We start from the raw sequence: 21,756 nt of genomic DNA on the forward strand, positions 1-21,756 counted from the left end.
TAGCTGTGGTTTAGACTGATGGAATACAGATGAAACATATAATTCCTCGACAAATATAAGGATCTGTTTTACGTGGTGAATGTTAAAAAATACCAGATTAATTGATTTGTTGAATAAATTCTATATATGCATCACATTTTGAATCTAATTTAATCAATAAATATTACTCATACCTAGATGCAATCAATGCAATAGAGGCAACCATTTTTCTCGTCTGGTTACTCTTGCAGACTTGACATACCAAGCAGGAAAAAAAATACAAAATATCTGCACCTCCGACGAATAGCAGAATACAGCAAAACAGGATACATACGGAGAAACCAATAAACAACTCATTTCAACCACACCCACCTCCGAGATGAGCCTTTTCCAATGTTTCCTATCCTATCATCTTTCGTTTCGTTCGAGGGATTAGTTTTTCGCCCGCTCAAGCTTATCTCCGCCCGATTTCGTCCTCCGTTTTGCGATTGACGCTCGCGCGCCACTGCGGAACCGGGTCAAGAAAGAACGAGGTCAACTCACTGCTGTCTGTGCTCATTGCGAACGAGGATACTGTTGTAGAATGGATGTTTTCAATGCTGTTGTTTAAGGGTAAATCTGTCCGTAATAAATAACTGTAACGAAAGCGATGACAGTATGAGTTTCCTAAATTGGGGTTTTACGATTAATTAGAATTGCCTGGTATGATTATTTGTCGAACTGAGTTTGAGTGATTCCACGCAAAGCCTTTGGTCTTTGAGATTTTAGTGAAATTTTTGTGAGTTTGGTGACATCAATAATTTATAATTTTGCATACCTGAAATCTCACGAAGAATGGTTTGTCTATATTTTTTTATTCCAACTATCCTCTCACAAAATTATCAAGTGCCAAGTGAACTGGCGTGAAAAAACTAGGGTTAGTTCAGAAAAGGCTACCATAATGCGATTTTTAATTAAACTTTCGAAGATTCAGAGAAAAGCCATCATTATCATTTACAGATAGAACAAATCTGGCCAAATGAGTGTCAGCTTCAGCTGGACGTGTGCTTTGACAAAATGCTTTATACTTGTCATTAAATTTTAATGAGAATCGATATTTAGTTACGAGCGTCACTTTACTGGATGAATTATATTAAACGAAAGTTTCAGTAATAGCCGATCATCCTAGTAAAGTAGATGAGCATGCAAATTTTAATTAAATCATTTAATTAGACGTTAACCATTTTTTTCTAACTTAGGCTTTTTTTAATCAGAGCAATTGTGAATAAACAACTGCATTAATAAATAATAATTCGTGTTTCTAACACTGTAGTTGGAATATACTTATTAGGCGCAAATAAGTGCATTAATAATGCAAGCTGCATTATCCGATTTCATCGTTCGCAAGCAGCCGGCTGCAAACGATGGGACAAAGAAAAACGAATTAAAAAGGGCTTGTTTAATAAGCACTATCACTGTCACTGCTACACAGTAGGGAAAAAAGCTCCTTCGTAAAGCTATATCACCCGAACGCCCATCGTCTTCCACCCAAACCAACAAAGAGCCGAACGAAAAACACAAAAAGCTGTTGTTGAAGGAGAAAGCACTGACTGGCTCCAGTAAAAAAAAATCGATAACACCCCAAAAATAGGCCGCTGATGAGTGTTGTGTTTAGCACATTGGCATGGAAACGAAGCACCCGATAGCAGCGATAGTAGAGGTGGAATAAAGCACGCAGATACACACCCCTGCAGCAGCCGGGGGGGGCTGCTAAACGTGGTGAAGCTTTTTACTCTCGGAGCAAACGAGTTCTAACTTTACACATACGCATTTTTTTCCACGCGCTTACAAAGCGCACACGCACTACCTTTTGCGGAAAAATGCGAAGGAACACCTCTCCACACCCACCACACCAGGAGAAATCGTTTCATTAAAGGAAATGTTCTTTGAATACACCGAGAATTAAGATTTCATTTATTCGAAATTTATTCATAAATCAATAATTAGGTAGAATCGATACTGCACACGTGTTAACATGTAGGTCCTAAGACATACCTAGTTAGATTAGTTTGACATTATCGATTTTTTCTCTATTCAATTTTATTATTTTCGGTTAGGTTTAGAACCCATTATTATTATTGAACGACACACGTGTGGAACACATGCCCTTATACTGTTACTGCGTTAGTAATGTTTAGTTTTATTTTTGCTTTTGTTTTGGACCACTCGGTATATACTTATATCATAAGTTGCAGTACAGAAATGACACTAAACATGTGATTTTTCCTACCAATATGTGATATAAAAACATTACAAGGGCGTGAAGTTAGTATATGTACAAGCACACACCCGAATTAGGTTATAAATTCAGTTTCAAACAAAAAAGAAATATTCAGCCGATTTTCAAACTTTTAAAAAAGGAAACAATAAATATTGGCTTGTATCCAAACGACTGCACAGCAAACCGTTGAGATTTGTAGCCTAACACCACCACGATAATCAACTTATCTGGTTGTTACGCATAAACTACATGTTTAAAACAGTGTTTATCTCTTTTCACTTATCGCCTACCAACGTTCTCGTCGCCGTGTTTCCAGCGGAACATCCTTTCCTCGCAAACTTTTTCACCGCCACCAAGCCGGGGCGCTCTAATTGCATTCCGCAATTTCCGATTCCACATTCGGCATCTGTTGCTGACTCTTAGATTTAACCACCATGCATGAATTGGCTACTGATTCGAATAACCTGCGGAAGTTGGTGAGAGGGGGAACGATTAAAACAAATCAAATTTGACTGAGAAATGATGCAGAGTACGACATACTTTTCGATTTCCGGCGCGCAGTGAACAAAATCATGGTCCCAGAACTTGTATGATGGATTCTTGATGAGCTCTATGAACGTAATCAGCAGACCCCACGGGTGAGGACGATTGACGATCAGCCGTTCCAGCAGAACGCGCGTGATTTGTTCCTGAAATGAAGAACGGGTCGTTATGTTTTATTCAGACAAATGGGTTGAGAACAAAAGAAGGAAACTGCCGATGTGGCAGCGTTTCTACAAAACTGTTCAACACGCTTCTTGTGCTTTTGACGAGTTTAGTTATTGTAGCCTTGGAAAACAAATGCCCAATTTTTCCAAATTTCGTTCATTTTAAACACTAACCTCGCACAGATATTATTACATGTTTCTGAACGATGTCACAACTTTTTTTTTATTTCAGATCTGACGAAAATTATTTAGTAAATCGAGACAAAGCAATAATCGTAAGGGGCCGTTCCTAAACCACCAGGAAAACGGGGTTGTCAAAAGACCACGGAAGACCACGCACGGGGGCTGGGGGTTTAACGAAATGACTACGTGGTCTATTTACCTGACTGGGGTATAAAGAGTGATCAAGACATGACCACGTGGTTCAGGAACGGCCCCTAAAACTCGTTCTTGAAAACAAGGGTTTTTCGTCAAAAATTATAAGAAACGATTCCAAGAACATTCCACTTGAGATTTAGGGCGGAAGAGGGTTTTTGCCGGGTTCTAAAATAATGGAACGTTTTATACGACGAATAACAAATAAACAGACGTGCCTACTAATTTTCATGAAAACGGTTTTTGTCTTAGCTAACGGGTGTGTACGCTGGCTCATAGCAACACCAGCGGTATTACTGATGGTTTTTGTCTTTGCTAATGAGTGGGCATGCTTTATAGCAACACCAGCTGCATAACTGCCTAAAAACAAAATTTTAAAATATTTATTTTTGTGGACAAACAAATCGTCATCGAGTAGTTTGTCTGTAGACGAAGTATTTCTCTAACAACTTCTCAAACCATGAGATTTTTAACTGTAGTGTGTTCTATAATGATGCTCTTTTGCATTATAAAGGCTTCGTATGTGACTATTTTTCAGTTTTCTTCTTTCATTTTAGTTTTTAGTTAGTCACAGTTACAGGGTATCCAGCCTCTGGGCTATAACTTCAGCAATTTACGACTATTAAAAAAGTAATAGATAGAATAGGCGTTTCATTATCCAACAACGATTTTCTTTTGACGTACTTTTGATATAATGTTGGCAACAAATCGGCGATTTTATTTGGCTAAAATTTTGTTTGACGTTCATTCCGAAACTTCAAATTCTCAGAAATGTTTTCTTGGATGAGAGCTTTCTCATTTTCTAATATCTTTCTGTTTATACAATCAAGCAAAGAAAAAAAACGAAACTGAAATATTGCAAGAAAAGCAACAACGTACCTTTTCGAGCTTGGGATCCCAACTTTGGATCATACATTAAAGTATCCCTACCAAAACATTATACCAATTTTTCTTTCATGTACAAGTTCAAATTAGCACAAAACATCCCGGTCAAATACACCAGCAAAAAAACAACCACGTACCTGTATCGCCTCCGAATTGGCCTCCACGAAGAGGTACAGAATTGCACAGCTGAAGTAGTGCGTATGACTATTCGGGTAGCGCAGCTGATTGGCAATCGCATTCAGGAATAGGTAGCGACCTTCATTGTCCAGATCTACCGCAAGATTCTGGAAGATGTCCATGTGAGCACTGTGCACGATGGTAGTCATCGTGGGACACACATTTTTCGAACTGCTTGGTAGAAGAAAAACAAAATAACATTAGACTGTTTATGCTAGTACTTTTGACCTCTATAGCTTATTACCGAATGTGAGCGATTGCCTGAGTTCCGACGTACAGAACCAAGGCATTCATCAGCGGGATGTTATAACGAGAGCCAGGTTCATTCGAAATCTGCAAATTGCTGCGGAGCTCAGACAAGAACGTTACCGGCGAACGTGCTTTCAGATACGAGTCTAAATCTTTTTTGAAGCTGCTAGGCGTTATAGCTGCAGCATAGTTAGTGAAGATTCTGGGTGCTCCTCCAATGTCGGTTAGCATGTCAACCTGAAAATACAATTATTTGTAGCATAAATTCGCACGCTCACACTATCATGCAACGCACCTTCAAGTTAGGTGTAAACGGATCGGGCAGTCGCATATTCCTCGGATAGGCTGACAGAATGAGATTTCTCATTTGAATGCAATTCGGAGGGATCACATCACAGAAACCAAAGTGATAATCGCATAGAAATTCAGGGAAATCGTGCAGTAGCACCAATAACACACGCAATGTTCCTTTGTAGAGATGCTGTACTGGTTTTGCTAGTTCTGCATTCCGCAGGAACGGCGCTAGATATTTGAAGAGGTCGATAAGCAATTGCGAGTACATAGACCATCCCTTTTGTTGAGGTATCGATGCAAGAATGCGACCAATGAACACGCGATGGGAGATTAATTCCAACCAGGAGTAGCAGAATCCCGGAGCCAAAGATGGTCTTAAAATGTGGAACGTGTGACAGAATGCTGTGATCACGCTCAAGCTGATGTTCTCCAGCACTGGATCATGGGCACTCAGTTCCAGAAATAGCATGATGAAAATTCGGTGGTAGCCAAGTTGTTGGAAGGTTGTACCGTGCACTTCCTGATCCTGTAGTAATATTCCAACTACGATGCCAAGTACCTGTGCAAAATAATATTCGGTTTCGACCCATAACTCAATTTAATTCAAAAACTTTACCTTGTTCAACAAATTCAGTTTGGTGCTCGAATTGCCACTCTCTCCAGAATGTTTCACAAGTAGGGCAATCAACCGCACGTACGCATCGATCCACTGGAATATCTTAGTCTTCGAAGTTGGATCAGTCATATTCCGGTAAGTCAGATCGATGCAACACTGTGTTGCGTGACGGAAGAATCGTGTTAACGGCTCATCGCCTTTCAGAATTCCGTACACATTCATTTTGTTCACGAAGATACTGAAGGCTTTAATTGGGTCCCGACCGGCTGCCTGAGTGTGATAAATAGTGATCCAATCTTTCAATAGATACTCGGTTCTGTCGGCAAAACCTGGTGGATCCTCAATGTCGGTTGCCTATGGAAAACGACATAAAAAGTTAGGTATATTGAAATGTTGGCGAAACAAAAACCCGAATTTACCCTAGCTTGAATAATTCCCGAGTGGATGTACGACGTCGGTCCAGCGAATGCGCGATCCACCAGGAACGTATTGGGGTCATGGTTCGAGCGTAACATTTCAATCAGATGGGCCAGTCCTTCCGGAGCACGGGAGTGAACAGACAGCCTAGCTAGCAGATCGATTGTATTCAACAAATCGTTCTCGGTTATAACCGAATTGGGGCGTTCATCGATGATATAAGTTTGAACTAACTGCATTGCAAACATGACGGCCATATAGTTGCTGCCATTGTCCATCAGCTGCATCAGCATCATATCGTACTGTGGCATGTTGACAAAATTTGACGAAATGAGCAAATCAACCGCTTCCACGTTGTAGCGAATTTCTTCGCGACATTCGAGCATATAACGAGTGATAGCCTTGTTCGTCCACACCGGCCCGAAGGCCCGAGGATCTTGCAGCAGGCGCATCACACGCAAATGAATGTCTCGGTATAGTTTAATTTGCTCGATATGGTCCGGAATATTCATCAGACCATCCATTATACCCTCGACCGATTTGTTCAGCAGATTGCACGCGGTTAGATTATCCCGGGAACGACGAGCAATAATGAGGCACTCCAGCAAGGTATGCATGTTGTTGAGGTGAACCTGAGAAAAGTGAAAACCGTTAACATAGGTCTTGGGACAAGTTAGATGAATTACAGTTGCAGACTAACCTGTAACTGCGGCATATTAACGGCAGTGTTGAGAAACGCTTCCATCTTGCTAGCTAACTCATCATAAAGAACGCCAATTTCATCCGGAGTGACAGCGGCAGCCGTAAACTGCGGCACCTGTGGTTGTTGAGGTATCGGTTCCTAGAAACACAAAACAGAATCAAGCAAACTGCCCCCTAGCAATTGCAAAGATTGTGCTACGTACCAACTTGGGCGCAAAAAGCGCATTATCCCGCTCGGTAATCGGCTGGAAGCCCGGAATGTTTCTCGCAAACTCTTCGTAGACTGCCAGCTGACTGAGCGACACACCTCCGACGCTCAAACGGATTCGCTCCGGCATTCGCTCGGCCTGGTAGGTCAATACGCTAGCATCGCAATATCGGCGTCCCTCTTGGCGGGCAAGTTTGCGCATATCGTACTCGGTCGCTAGAAGTTTGTCCATTTCGGGAACCACTTTCTCAATGGCGGTTTTCTGGATGAATGCTGAGACCAGTTCCATGTTGTCCGCAGCTAGCTGATTTGCTGCCGCATCCGCAACGTCTTTTTGGGTGGGACTTAACGTGGTCATGAAGGCGGTTTTGATATTGTTCTGAATGTTTTGCATCAACTGGTCGCGGCAAGTAATCATGGCCATACCAGCCGCCAAATTACGAGCAAGATTGTGGGATGCTGTACGCATTCGCATCTCATCAGAGTCCAGAGCGAAGTCCTTTTTGATAATTTGCTCACACGTTTTCGAGGCGATTTTAACGCTGCGCTCAACAACTGGTGTGATCCAATCGGTTATGGTTCGTTCCAGAGCGGTTTTCACGATCTGCTTCAAGTGGGGATGCGTGTGAAGTAGACCGATGTTTGGCGAATACGTTACATGTTGATTGATACACGCGAAGCTAGAGATGTTTATATCTGAATAGTGGAAACGTGGCTCTGGCGGACCTGTAACTGCCAACGATGGATCCATCGCTGGGATGGCTGGTGAACCAGCCGGTCCTGTAGTTACCATTTCCTCAGCAACTTGTTGCATGACTGCCATAGCAGGCTGTAACTCCTTAGCCGGTTTCGGCTGCGAAAGCTGATATTCGATGTTCTGAGCACGCTCCGGATCCTTCAAATAGACAGCGGGTTTCAAATCTGTTACGTCGATGTTTAGATTTTTGCATAACACTTCGATTTCAAACTTAAGATTCAGCTTAAGATCCGGCTCTTGATGCAACTCGGCCAACACGTTCATTATGGCCATAGTCCAAGGATTCGGCGGTTTGAACACCTTGCTCTTAGCACAGGATTCCAGCACTTTGGCGACGAATGGAACCACATACAGTAGTTCCTGCTGACCCTTATTGTACGCCTCCACGAGCAACGATTTCATATCAATGTCCAACTGCAGAATTGGTTTATTGCGTCCTAGAGTCATCATTCCAAGCCAGTGACCAAGGTTTTTCAATAAGCTGCGATCGGAAAAGTTGGCGATTCCTTTATCTGACCGCAACAGAACCTTGATATTGCGAAAAGTTTCTTTAGTCACCAACTTATTTATCTCCAATATCTTTAGTGCATCCAAAAAGTTTGAATAGAGAACATGGAAGTTCACTTCAATGGATGCTCGCTTCAGTACCAAATACTGAGCCAGCCAAGCGTAATAATCTTTTTGAAGTATGTCCTTGATCTCTTCACACTTTTGCTGTAGATTTATCTGACTCAAATTGTTGAAGATAAAGGCGGTTTTGTCCTGCATAGCATCGGGTGGCGTAATTATCTTTTCCTCTCCATCTTGAGTGGCGACCAGAAGAGTGTCAATGTTTGTAGCATTGGCAATTGATTTGACGCGTGGTGGTTGAGTAGTTGAGGGGATTTGTGTCCCCAAATTTACCTTCGCTGGAGGTGGTGCTACTACCGCGGTCAAGTTGCTTGTTCCCGTGACGGAATTACTGCGGTAGAGTGGATTACCCCCTGGTACAACCGAAGGTCCTGGTAAAAGTTGCGTTATCGACGCCGGTAGTGGTCCCGGGCCGAGCGTTTTATTCGGTGGTTCCTGTCCTTGAGCACCATATTCAATGTATTCAATTAGGTGGGGTGGAAACTGATCGAAATGTGGAATTGAATGAACATACTCGCAGTACTTTGGATAAAGATGTAGCTTATTCTTGAAGCGATCCAACGCGGTGATACCAAAGTAATACATCTTTGATCCTTCTTGTTTCTTCAGAGCATCCAACACGCACCGGAGAGCCAATCCCAAGGCAACATAAGTAGTGACTAAGTTCCTCTCTACCATGCCACCAAACAATTGTGCTGTGATTTGCAGTTCCTTATCAGGGTACTGTGGGAAGAACTTGTATTCCTCGAAAAGATTGCGTAGCATGCATTGGTAGACGTCACATTCGCGCCGAATTGGGGAGTCTTTGAAACGCTGCAACATATCTAGAACTTCATCGATGGACAAATTGTTGTGTGGTGGATGATTGTAAATTCTCTGGAAATAGCTATTAGCTTCGTCTTCTACTTCCTTCGACACCTGCTGACAGCCGATCTCCGGGAACGATGTCTGACCGGCATTCGGCAAAGTAAGTTTGTCTCCTGTAGGCGTTTGTGGTAAACGTCCTATGTTTCCGACAGGAGCAGACGGCGGCATCGACATTAACGGAAAAGGACTGTTAGATGGACCAGCCAGCAGTCTAGAAGGAGAAGCTGGCGTTGAAACCAGATTGCCAAGCGCACTACCAAAGCTGAATGCGCTGTTGCCGGGAGCTCCGAGGTTCAAACCAGCCATGTTGCTAGCTAAACCAGATAATGACTCAACGGACGGTCCTGGGAAAATCTGTCCTCCAAGAGCCGATGCATTGAAAGGAGCATCAAGTCCACGATGAGGTCTCAGAACACCGGGTGGTGGTGGCTGTGGTTGTTGAGGAGCCTGTTGAGCCCGTGTTTTGCTAGTCAGTAGCAAATTATACTGGGCCATTCCCATGATTATCTCTGCCACTTCTTGGCTTACGTTTCCAACACAAGCTTGCAAGCAAGTCAAAATTGTACTCAGCGTTTCTGGTGGCAATTGAGCAGACTTCGGAATTTGCTCATCGGCGAACTTTCCTACCATGATTTGCGGACAGCGGCGTTGCAAAAACTTAATGATAGTCTTCACGAAGGGTTCCCCATGTTCGCGAATCTTATCCGCTAACCATTTTTCTAGCTTCAGATACTCCCGTCGGGAAGCCAAGCATGCCAAATCGATGATGAAAATAAATGACCTTACATTCAGCAAGTTGGATAATGCCTTCAAATCTTGAGCGACGTCCAGAATTCTAGACAAACGTGATTGATCGTTTTCACCACGAAGATACCATTCGCTCATTGAATGCAAAATTATATGTCGTAACGAATGGTTGAAATTGGTGTTGTTCCAAGCATGATGTAGAATAGTTCCCGAATTCGGATGGTTTCCCAAAAAGATTGGAATCAACGTCGTAAACAGTTCCTGGCGCGACACCGTAACCGGGGGATTTATCTGTAGCAATGCCATAAACAGAATGTCCGGACATAATTGAATTGGAATCTTGAATATCTCCATCGCCTGTGCGTAGAATCCGTTATCGGCAATGTACAGTAAAACGTCCACCAAATGTAATGACATCCAAGAAGCCACCTCTTTGTTATCCGTCTCCGGAGGAGTCTTCAGCAGATCAACCGAAACGCTTGTGTAGATGTGATCAGCAAAGGAGTACAAATCCGGACACTTCAAAATCATCGTAATCAGCGACAACTGACCCTCTACGTTGGTCCAACGCTGATAAACGCATTCAACTGGAAAATGTTGCCCTAATCCATTCGATTGGATTCCCATCTTCACAATCGACAACAGCAGAGACAGTCCCGGACGATCCTTTATCAAAAACTCAGGATGATCCAGTGCCAAGCAAACATCTTTCCAGTTCAGACCCGGAACTACCTCCTTCAACGCCTGCACGAAAATTTCCGGCTTCCAAGTGCTATTCTCTCCGCCAGAACCACCACTCTGGCCATCTTTTCCTTTGCCTCCAGGATCACTTCCCTGTGGCCAAAAGCTACTAGGGGTTGGTAAATTGATGCTGCTTTCCGATAATGACGCATGTGTCAAGCACATTGATGAAATTATTTTTGCTACATCTTGCGCTGAAATCTCTCTCCCGCCGACCTTCAGGAGATGGTTCTTACAGTCCTCGAGCGAGGCCGTAAAAGTGTAACCGATTTCCATTACTAGTCTGGCCCAGGCCGTGTCCATCACCGACGAACGCAGCAGGGCTTGCGAATTTAGTTTGACCGATTCGGCAGAGATTTCCGAATCCTCTGAGTAAAGGAGTGGGGCAAGAATCAGCGGGACACGATCCCGCGGAAAGTCACGACAAAGTTGCTGCAAAAATTTCCCGTAGGTAGTATCCGACAGACCGAGTTCCCGGTGCTTGCCGTGCGAAACGAGCGAGAGGATATGCTGCAGGAGCTCAGGTGAGACGCTATTGAGGCTTCCTTCCTGGTTTGTTTGGCTGGGTTCTAGAAGAAAGAACATACATTAATGTTTACTATAGGGAGTGTTTTGATTATTCGCGAACACTTACCAAGGTCGATGTAAGACTGGATAAGCTCACCCAAGCAGCTACGGCCTAGAGCTTCCGCGCTGCGCACTGTTTCCGGGTTCGACGAATGGAATAGGGCTAGTGATAGAGCGGCTTCCTGAATCGGTGAACAGTTGAGAGTTCTGGCTATTTGAGTAGCTAGATTGGTCGATGGTATTAATGTCTGCAAAGAGGAACCAAACATTAGACTTCGAAAACGTTGACAATTGCATTGGTTACAATGACATTTGTACCCACTACGCTCAACGCTGCAGAGTCAGTAATCCAAACTGTATTTATAAACAATTGACCCTATTTTTCTTCGCAATTATAAATTAAAAGGCAAAACAAAGAAAATAAGAAATAGTCTAAGTATTGCATACGAATTTCTAACACAAACTTATTACGATGAACTAAAACATTTTTTTTTTAAGGGGGGGATTTGTTAATAGCTTAAGTATTTATGATAAATATTAGTAAATAACGAGTATGTGTGTCCAATCACAAATGGTGACTTCTCAACACTGTTAGAAATTTGTAATTTTAATTGTTAGGATTTGTTCGCTTTCGCAATTAGGACTTATCATTCGTAGGGATTTAAACCTACTTGTCAGAAAAGGGGAAGTAAACTTACAACTAACTAAATTGCTAACTTATTGGCTATAAAGAGAGCTTATCGTAGCAATTGAGGATTGCAACGATTTTTGTCGAAAATTGTTAATAATTTTATTTGACATAGCTTCTAATGGTTCAACACTAGTAAGTCTATGTAATTCGAGTGTACCAAACCAAGGAGGACGCTTCAAAATCATTTTCAGAATTTTATTCTGAGTTCTTTGGAGCGTTTTCTTTCTTGTTGAACAGCAACTTGACCAGATCGGTACAGCATAAAGCATTGCTGGTCTAAAAATTTGTTTGTATATCAAAAGTTTGTTCTTTAAACAAAGTTTAGAATTCCTGTTAATGAGAGGATATAAACATCTCGTATATTTGATGCACTTGGCTTGAACTAAAACATTAATATGCAGTATTCAATGTCATAACAGTTAAACTCGTCAAATTTTTACCTTTTCGTAACAAAAATTCTAATAACAATAAAAATGTTATGTTCACAGCCCTATCATTTTTGGCACCACTGGCCGATTTGATTAAACTTGGCATTACATGTTGAGGTTATGTTCCCAATGGTAAAACACGAAGGAAAATAAAACGAAACAAGAGCAAAAGTTGAGATACGCACTCACACATGCACACTACCGTACTGAACTGAAGCTAGCTAGAAAAGGTTCTTACCCTTTGATACGGAAACGGATTGTCTACCGCTTGGCAAATGTTCCCCACCAGCTGCGGTTTAGTCAGCAGTCCAAGAAGTTCTCTTAGCAGAAGACGAATATGCGGCTGGAAACTACTGTTGATACTACTGCTGGTACCACTACTGCTACTGCTGCTGCTGCTGCTGTTCCGAGAATGGTCCACTAAGGCGTCTCCAGTTGCGACACCGGAGAAGTCTATCGTAGAAAACAAACAACGCAGCAAATGTCGATCGGCTTCTAATCCAAAGTCTTTCACCAACTGCAAAACAGCAGGACGGGTTCGCGATAATTGAACGGGCACCAAAAAAAAATTCCGTCGCGTTTGACCAGAAAAAAATGGGCGAGAAAAAACGAGAAAATTTAATAACAATTACCGACCACTGAACTGCACTGAATTCGTTATTTCGAACGTCACAAATGATTAGTAGTGCACTTTCGTGAAGGATTTTCCATGATTGTTTGTCGCGAACTAATATCTTCGGGGTTTTATTCAACAAACACGACCAGTCGAGGCAGAAGATCGCTTGTAGCTCTTTCACTTCCGATCAAACATGGCCGAATGAATCGTGAGCGATGAGAGACGAATAACCTGAGCAAGTGATGGCTGACGTTAGGAGACCGCCAGCACAAGCTGTTGAATCATTATGTCCAGCGATATATTTACCAACATCATCACAGAGCAAGGTACATCGAAGAACAGCTGATCTCAGGCGTTCATATGATGAAAAAATTTATAGCACAAAAATAAATTACCAAAAAATATTGTTAATAAAATTCAATTTTATATTTTCTAAGAAAAAGGGCAAATTTATTTCTGACGTAAGACTACGATTTATACTCAATTTGGGTTCGGTTTCATGGGGAAGGGGGGGGGGGGGGGTTGTTTGGTTTTAATTTCTTCTCGAAATGGTCAAAAAATTATACGTGCAAAGTAGGATGACAACGACTTCTATAGGAAAAGTGGTAAGGTGCATTTATAAGTTCAGCTCAATCGGAGTTCGGGAAGTTGTACCTCGAAGCGGTCAAAGTTTAACTCTTGTGACTGATGAAGTTCATAAAATTCTCGATATCAATCATTTTTTGCATGCCAAATGTTTTGGAAATCCATAAAACGTCGAAATCTGGTGTTATATCAAACAAAAAAATCCGATTTTTTGAGAAAAAAGGAAATTTTGAGCTGGAAAACTTTCGATTGGCTCCAGCTCTGAAATTTCTAAGTTCCAGAAGGTCGTATTTTTTCGCTTTTTGGATAACACCAGATATCGACGTTTCGTGCATTTCTAAGACATTTGGTATAGAAAAAATCAATATCGACAACCGTCCCTGTGAAAATATGTGACATCTGGTGGTTCAATGTTATTGAAATCGCGGGACATTGCAATGGCGCACCGGACACTTAAGATGAACACGGAACAATTCACGGGACGTTTTTCTTTGCGGGTCATTTTGTTGAAACGCGGAACTGTCCCGCGAAATGCGTAACGTCTGGTCACTAGTAAAAATCCAAACTCTCATTCCGTAACAAAAAAATTAAATAAAACTGGCAAATGTTCCGTTAGATTTCAAACTACAATAACAGCATAGGGGGAAATTTCTTAAATGACGTAGCATGCGAGGGGAAGGGTGGGGGGTGAAGCCAAGCTACGTAGAAAACATGAAATTAAGAAAAAAGTAGGAGGTTGTATCCAAGACATGACCGCATAACTGACGTAGAGCTACGCAAACTATTAACAAATGCATTGTTGTAAGTGTTTCATTAATGAGTCATAAAGTCTACTAATATTTGCTTTGTGTTGCCTCAACAGTGGTGGAATAAAGACACTGAAAACACGAGCTGTAAAAGCTTTTTCACATTCAGTAAATTAGACGGTCGCTACAGATTTGAATTGCTAGTATCCAGCACGGATTGCCAGCGTGAGTTGTCAAAAATTATTAACCTAAAAATACTTGTTTATTTGCCTTGAGAAAGGCATTTTGCTGCCCAAAATTGATTTTGCTGATGGCAATTTTTATGCTGCCTCAGTAGTGGGGCAATAACGGCAGTTTGACGACACACGATGAGAAGTGAGAAGAACCGCGCTACTCCTGAGACATGGTGACCAACCCCAAGGCAAGTGATTTGTTTCATTTAAATGCAGCCACAGGCGCAATCCGCGGCTATCCGCTGTTACTGCTGAGTGCTGGTATCTGTAGCTACTGCTGTCAACGTTGTGGACGATCTAGCCCCAAGTATGATGACAGTTCTACAAGGTATGCTACATTTTTGTCTATCCACACACACAAACAAATCTCGTTATGAAAAATTTCGCGTTTTGTATGGAATTCAGAACATTTTTGGAAATTTCTCGTTTTATGTTGTTTTATATCTGATTTTTTTGGTTGGAGAGTGAATCTCCAGTTGAAACACACTAGAAATTGATATTAATTTAGATTTAGTGTGAAAAATTGCGACAATATGTCGGAATAAAATATATAAAAATGCTATATTTCTAATAGTTGGAGCATAACCTTAGTCATTGTCATAACTCATGACTTTTGTTACTGTATGAAACATAAGCGACTCTATTTAGAAGCGCTATTAGAGTACAAGAAAAAAAAAACAAAAAGTGCAAAAAGGTTACCGGAAAATTGATGAAAAACAGCATATTTTACCTAAACCGCGGCATGTTTATGTATTCCCCACAAATAAAACAACATCATTTCAACATCATTTCTATAACTTTTCAGGAAAGTATGTTTTATAAGTTTAGTTTAAAATGCAAAATCATTTCAAATTTCATACAAAATTGGAAAAGTTCATAACGATCACTAATACTAATGCATCGACGTGAATAGCATACCTTGTAGAACTGTCATCTATACTTGGGATCTAGCCAACTCACCTTCCGACTAATGAATGTAGCTGGTTTTACCAGAAACACTCTTTTATAGCCGAAGGTTGCTACGAAATAAGCCACGCCTTTCTGTTCAGTTTTACAATTCTCTAATGTTCTTTAGACGAAGTATTCCACAATCCGCATTTGATTTTTGTATCCAGCGAATAAACACCGATAGTGCTCTCATGCACGCAACGATTTTAACCCGTATCGTATTACGGCTTATAATCAAGTAAGCGATTTCGTTTGCTCGCTGTTGCGTGTTGCATCATGTTGCTACTGAGCAGCTGGAAAACGGCGAAATTCTGTGCATGTTGATTGATTGAATCGACTTCAATTTATTCCTGTAAAGTCGAATTAATCACCTCTGTTAAGACGTTCTAACAGAACAGGGCAGTTTGTTGTTCAAAATCGGTTATGCTGATCGCAGCCTTTGTGCTGCCTTAACAGTGGGGGTATTAAGTAAATAAATGAAGTAAATTTTTTTCATCGCGACAGAATTTGATTGCAAGGACCTAGCACAGGATGCTTGTGTTATTGCAAAAAAATTATTAACCTTCAATTACTTGTTCGTTTGCCTTGAGAAAGGCATTTTGATGTTCAAATTCTGTAAAAGCTGTTTTCGCATTCAGTAAATAAGACGGCCGCGACAGATTGTATTTTCTTGGATTCAGCACATAATGTGTTGTTGCCAAGATAAAGCAAAACTTTATTGCGGGAAGAAGGCCGAAGCCTTTTACTGGCATATCGAGACGTTTGGTGCTACCTACCTTGCTGCTTAGATACGTGATGTGATTTGTTTACTGGCGCAACATACGCTACGATGCGGCTAACTAGTTATACTGTTCTGTCTATCTTTTTAGGGAAAGGCAGCAATCGACCAATCAGAGGACGTAATTTTCGTTTCAACAAGGCTTGACAATTTTAAATAGTACAATAGTTCGCATGATCAATCAACACTTTTCTACATTTGGGTGGATGCGTGTATAATTTTCCAATCAATTGTTGCAAGAATTAAGGAAATAGGTTGAAAACAAACCGATTTGGAAGCATTTAAAAAGGGACATTTTTCGTCCCCTTTTTGTTAATAGTTTTCGTATTTACATTCCTATGTGGTAGGCTAAAGAAAAACGTAGTTCTACGTCAAAACAGTCTATTTTTTCCTTCAACTCACGTCTATGTGCACGATTTTTAATGCACACTCTGATCTCAAAAAATGTTTATTTTGCTGCTGACAGAAACAATTTTGTTGTGGTGCCAGCTTTGAAAAAAAAATTACAAACTTATTCGCACACATCGTTCCCACTTTCGCGAATCTCGTCTAGTTTGGAATCACCGCACACCAGGGGGCTCTTGTGGCTGTCAAACTCCATACATTTTCCATCTATCACTCATTGGTTCTGGTACCAGCGTTTCTGGTACCCACTTTTTGGTTGGTTTGCCCTAAAACAAGTGAAATAGAGTAAACGTCCCATTTTGTCGGTAGCCTTATTCTCGAGTAAATGTCGTTTTAGATGCGAAAAAACTAAAGCTCAAAATTTGTTATTTGTTTTCAGTACAATGTGCACTTTCAATGAATAAGATAAGTTTTGTAAGCATTTGAAATGAAATATTACCGCCGTGATGAATTTATGATTGGTAGGCAAAATGTTAACGTTTATAGGCCCCTGCCGCAAACCCGTACGAGCTAGAGAGTAAAAATTTTCCAACACTTTGAACGGGATTTCGTGTAAGTGCGAACAGACATCGAAATCTTTTTCAACGCTGGCAAGATCAATTTATTTTTCAGTTCAGTTCATCGCTGTGAAGGGTGAATGCGAGGGGTATATTAATAACTATCGATAACACTGAAAGCTTTACGATTCTATCGATGGCTGCAGCCATCGATACTATCGATAATTATCGATAGGTTTCTGATTGCTAGCACACACTCGTTGACCGATGTTCTTCAATGGAGCCTGTTTCCACAATCGAGCAGAAAAAATAACGATGCGTATTCCTGTTTTATACGCGAATATTTATTATCTTCCTGGACAAAACAAAGTCACGCAAGTAATTGTGATAATTGCGTTTTACAACCCAGAATCATTCATCGGTGACCAATCACGATCGCGGAAGCGGCGTGATGACTTGAAACAGTCCTTGCTGGAGCTGAGAGAAAAAATCCGGAAGCAGAGAAGATTTTCAACATTCATCCGTCAGCTGGCAGACCACGAATTGAGGATAAACAACCAGAACCGATGGAAGCCTGAATTGTTATCGCTCTCTATGGGTTTGCTACCCACGATCGACGCTAAGATCAATGTTTTCGAAGTGTGAGAACCTTGAGCATATAACGAAAGCTGTTAAGCGTCAAATATTAAGGATCAGGAGAAGCGCGAAGTATCTTCGTCTCATCCCGCGTCGAACCAACTCTTCCGAAGGACTGCGACACGCTAAGATTGTTCCCGTCATACTAATTCGGGCGCAAAATGACCGGCACTCACAGCACGATGATGCGCGATTTTGCACGGCCGCTATTCGCATGCTAGAGGAGCTTTCGCCGTTGCTGGGTACACGTGAAGTTTTCGTAGTCAGTCAGAACGACAAGGTACGCGCTCCGTCAGGCTTAACTGCTGCGACCAAGCAGTCACCAAGTCAATCCTGACCACGATTTTGTTGTTGTGAAACAACACAAGTTGATTCCATCGGTATACGCTGCAGTTTCCATCAAATCAGATTTAATTGAAAAACCTGAAGCGATCGGAAATATGGCTATAAGGTCAGCTAAACACAGCTCTTCTACAGCAATGTCACATGGACTGGACTATACGCGGCTTCTGAAGCACCCAGGCTTCGAAGGATTTTCGAGGCAGGAAGGTGAGATCAATCAGTTCATATCGACTTTTTTGATGGAGGGCTAGATGAAAATCCCAGCTATCAAAGGGTTGTATGTATATTTCTTGACTTAGGATATTATTTCTCTAGGTGATAAGGGGCCATCCACATACCACGTACAGTTTTGGGAAGGGGGTTGGCTAATGTCCACGGTCCATACATTTTTTTTAGAATTTATATGGGCAGTTGTCCACGGAGGGGGAGGGGGGTCAAAATCGTTAAAAGTCTGCCCACGTGGTATGTGGATGGCCCCTAAGGTAGCTATTCATCACTTTGTATCCCATGACATGTATGCACTATCTCTGGCAACAAGCGCTCCTGCAAGAAGCGCGTATAATAGAGTGAAACGTTGCATGGCTCCACTTAGCAAACAGCTATCTCGTCTTATTCTTGACCATGAGGAGCGTAAGAAATGTCATCTTTACTTTGCTTCAAATGTGCTCCAGAAGGAGCATAGTAAAATAAACAACGCCCTTACCTCGGATGGAAAAATTCGACCGAAACGGATTGTAGGCAAGAGAGGACATGAAGTATTGGACAACGCGACGGAGGACGACAGGAGGCCCAAGCACAATGACGTTGATTTAACAGAAAATGTATGGGTTAACTGTCAAATTACCACAACCGCAGCCGCAACGTATCAATTGTGCTTGGGTCTAGAGTTGCTGACATCGCTGATGCAATGATTCCAGACGAACAGACGGTGGTGGGAGCCTGCCCGACGATTTCAGTAGAAGCCAGGATGGAAATAATTTGGATCGATTATTAATGATACAATGTATTATTTTGATAATAAAAACTGTCATGGGGTTACGTTATTATCTAGAGGAGGGTCTGCAACTTTGTAGCGAAATGCTACGATGGGGAAAGGATTTATGCATTCTTCCTAACCACATGATGGATAACAATTATTATTTCATTGCTCAGCGGTAAAATTGATAAATCTTTCAAGGACAAACTTACGCGAACAATGAATAAATCACATGCGAGCATGCAGCACAGACGATATGAATAGCCACCAACCATTTACTGTGATATTCTCTATAACAGTATAAAAAATGATTAACTCTTAAACAAAATAATTAAATAAACAAATTGAATAAACTTTTTCTCAAACAATTTGTTGATCTACTATTAGGAAACATCCATAAATGACGTAGCATTCAAGGGGAAGAGGGGCGGTTTTGAAGTTTGGTGACGAAATGTGACGAGGGGGAGGGTGGGAGGTCAAGCCAACCTACGTAGCAAATGTTAAACTAAGAAAAAAAAATCGGCTCACGAGCCGTTCATATGTACCGGTTCTTATAAAAAAGCAAAAGAACGAACGGCTCACGAAAAAGAACCATGGTTCTTTGAGCGCATCAGAAGGCCCTGGCCATAGTGGACGCGAACCGATTCACCCTGCCGTGCTTCAATGTACAGCTCTACTTACGGCTCTACATGACCCTACGGCAGGGCGAATCTGTTCGGGTCCACTATGGCCAGGGTCGAACCTGTTGGAACGGGGACTTTTTTGTTGATACTGTTATAGAGAACAACGTAGTAAATAGTTGGTATCTACCTATGTCGTCTGTCATGCACGTATGTGGTTGGTTCATTGTTCGCAGAAGTTTGTCCTTGTAACTTTTCATCAATTTACACCGCTGAGCGATGATATGATGATAGCTAGCATATTACAAAGTTGTCCAACATTTTATCTATCCAACAATATATTGGTTACTGTTACCCATTATGTGATTAATGCTATTATTACCGTTTGAAGTTTACCTCAACACTTACCAGTTCCACTTTCGATTTTACAGAATTTATTCCAGTATAGAAAACAAAGACGTGGTCCTACGTCAAAAAAGGAAGTAAAAAAATCGAAAATAGGCGGAAGCTGTCCGCAGAAAAAAAAAGTTTCCATTGATCGAGATAGAATTTCCAATTGTGTAATTTCTGCTCTTGAGCCGAATCAAACCTGCTTAAAACTGTGCAAAAAGCTTTTTCACCACTTTCGTTTCTTGCGACGGCCATGGAAAATCCTTCAATTAACGATATTGAAATAATTATTGCGATGACTTTGTTAGTGTGATATTGATGAGGGTAAATGATTAGCAACACTGGTATCTTTCCAAAATCTCACGATAATTACACAGATGATTATGAATGCACTTTTTCCCAAATGAATGGCATATTGCAAACCACCCACACACACACTTTGCAAAGCCTTTGTTTTGGCTTGGCTCACCTGTGCTAACTGTCGGCTGCTCGATGCAAAGTTCTTTTTATTCAAGTTCGTAACCAGATAAGTAATCTGCGTAAGGGCGCTTGAGCAGGGCTCTTGGTTCATACTTCCATCTAACGTGGCTCACGAGCGCTTCCAACGCTGCCGCGGTTGAAGCCCTCTTCGATTGTTGCCACCAACTTGATGAGATAAACAACAATATCGCCGAACAGCTGCCGCCCGTCCGCGGAAAGTTCGATTGTTTCTTCCTGCTGCAAAGCACGATAGCACCGGCTGCTGTGGCTCACGACGTGAGTGACGTTTTGGTTCTTCTTCTCAGCGCTGCTGTCCTTGCTGTATTGAGGCTGGAGGAAGAAAAATTCGTCCGAGGGAGGAAAATTTTCGAATGCAATTTTCGCGTGCTTAGCCCTCATTGGGGCGAGCTTTTCTGTAGCTACCACTTGCAGTGCACTCCCGGAAATGGTTTGCGATAGGCAACAAATGGATTCCACCGAAAAATCGAACCGAAAATTGAAAAATACACACGCGCGAACCGATTTGCAACCACTTTCTCGTAATAGAGGATGAAACATGAAACATTGACTTGACAGCTCGTTCACACAATGATTTCACTATTCGTCATCGCCGTTTTTTGACAGCAGAGCGATCGCATTCCGAAAGTTGCACGGTTAGTTGGGGCACGTTCGCTGAATTTTGCAAACCCGAGCAGAATGCGAAACGATTTTTTAACAAACCAGTAGGGTAGATGATCCAATAGTTGTGGTAGCACCAATAGTTGCGGCATCGCTTTTAAATTCATCGTTTAAACTAATTAGAACCGAATTGCTTATGCTACATGTTGAAGAAATAATAGATTAAACATAAGTACATATGTTACTACAACAATATATACTGAAAATATCCAAATTACTGAAGAATACTGTTTTTTTCAGAAACTTACCCGGAAGGCACCACTCACTACCCATTTTCTTATTTTGTCCACGATTGTTTTAAGATATGTGTGTGGTTTTAGTACGATTATTACTCATATAATTATTTTCCCAGATAACAGTTTATTATGGAAACTGTTGCACAGGTGAAGTTCGTTAATAGATGATCATATTATTTATAAATCACTTCCTCCACTATTGGATCACAGGATACACTATGCTCTTATAGTTGCGGTATGTTTCGCAATTCTGATTTACGTTTATCAGAACATATGTATGTGGGACTACTTGT

The 21,756-nt window shown here is 41.4% G+C and overlaps 1 protein-coding gene across 2 annotated transcripts; it reads right to left on the reverse strand.

Moving 5' to 3' along the window:
- Positions 1–1,926: 1,926 nt before the first annotated feature.
- LOC129731535 (CCR4-NOT transcription complex subunit 1) lies at positions 1,927–21,111 on the reverse strand. 2 transcript variants are annotated; one of them, XM_055691616.1, is made up of 12 exons: positions 20,539–21,111; positions 12,536–12,814; positions 11,246–11,426; positions 6,865–11,180; positions 6,660–6,800; positions 5,962–6,591; positions 5,543–5,896; positions 4,928–5,485; positions 4,628–4,869; positions 4,344–4,554; positions 2,780–2,928; positions 1,927–2,703 (listed from the first exon to the last, which is right to left on the reverse strand). In XM_055691616.1, exons 1-12 carry the CDS (start codon positions 20,638–20,640, stop codon positions 2,607–2,609), a joined length of 7,260 nt encoding a protein of 2,419 aa, XP_055547591.1. In that variant the 5' UTR covers positions 20,641–21,111; the 3' UTR covers positions 1,927–2,606. The 2 variants fall into 2 exon arrangements, with proteins under 2 accessions (XP_055547591.1, XP_055547590.1); XM_055691615.1 differs by having other exon boundaries at positions 4,344–4,557.
- Positions 21,112–21,756: the final 645 nt, after the last annotated feature.

Source organism: Wyeomyia smithii, chromosome 3 (genome assembly GCF_029784165.1).
Source record: "Wyeomyia smithii strain HCP4-BCI-WySm-NY-G18 chromosome 3, ASM2978416v1, whole genome shotgun sequence".
NCBI classification, from domain to species: Eukaryota; Metazoa; Arthropoda; class Insecta; order Diptera; family Culicidae; genus Wyeomyia; species Wyeomyia smithii.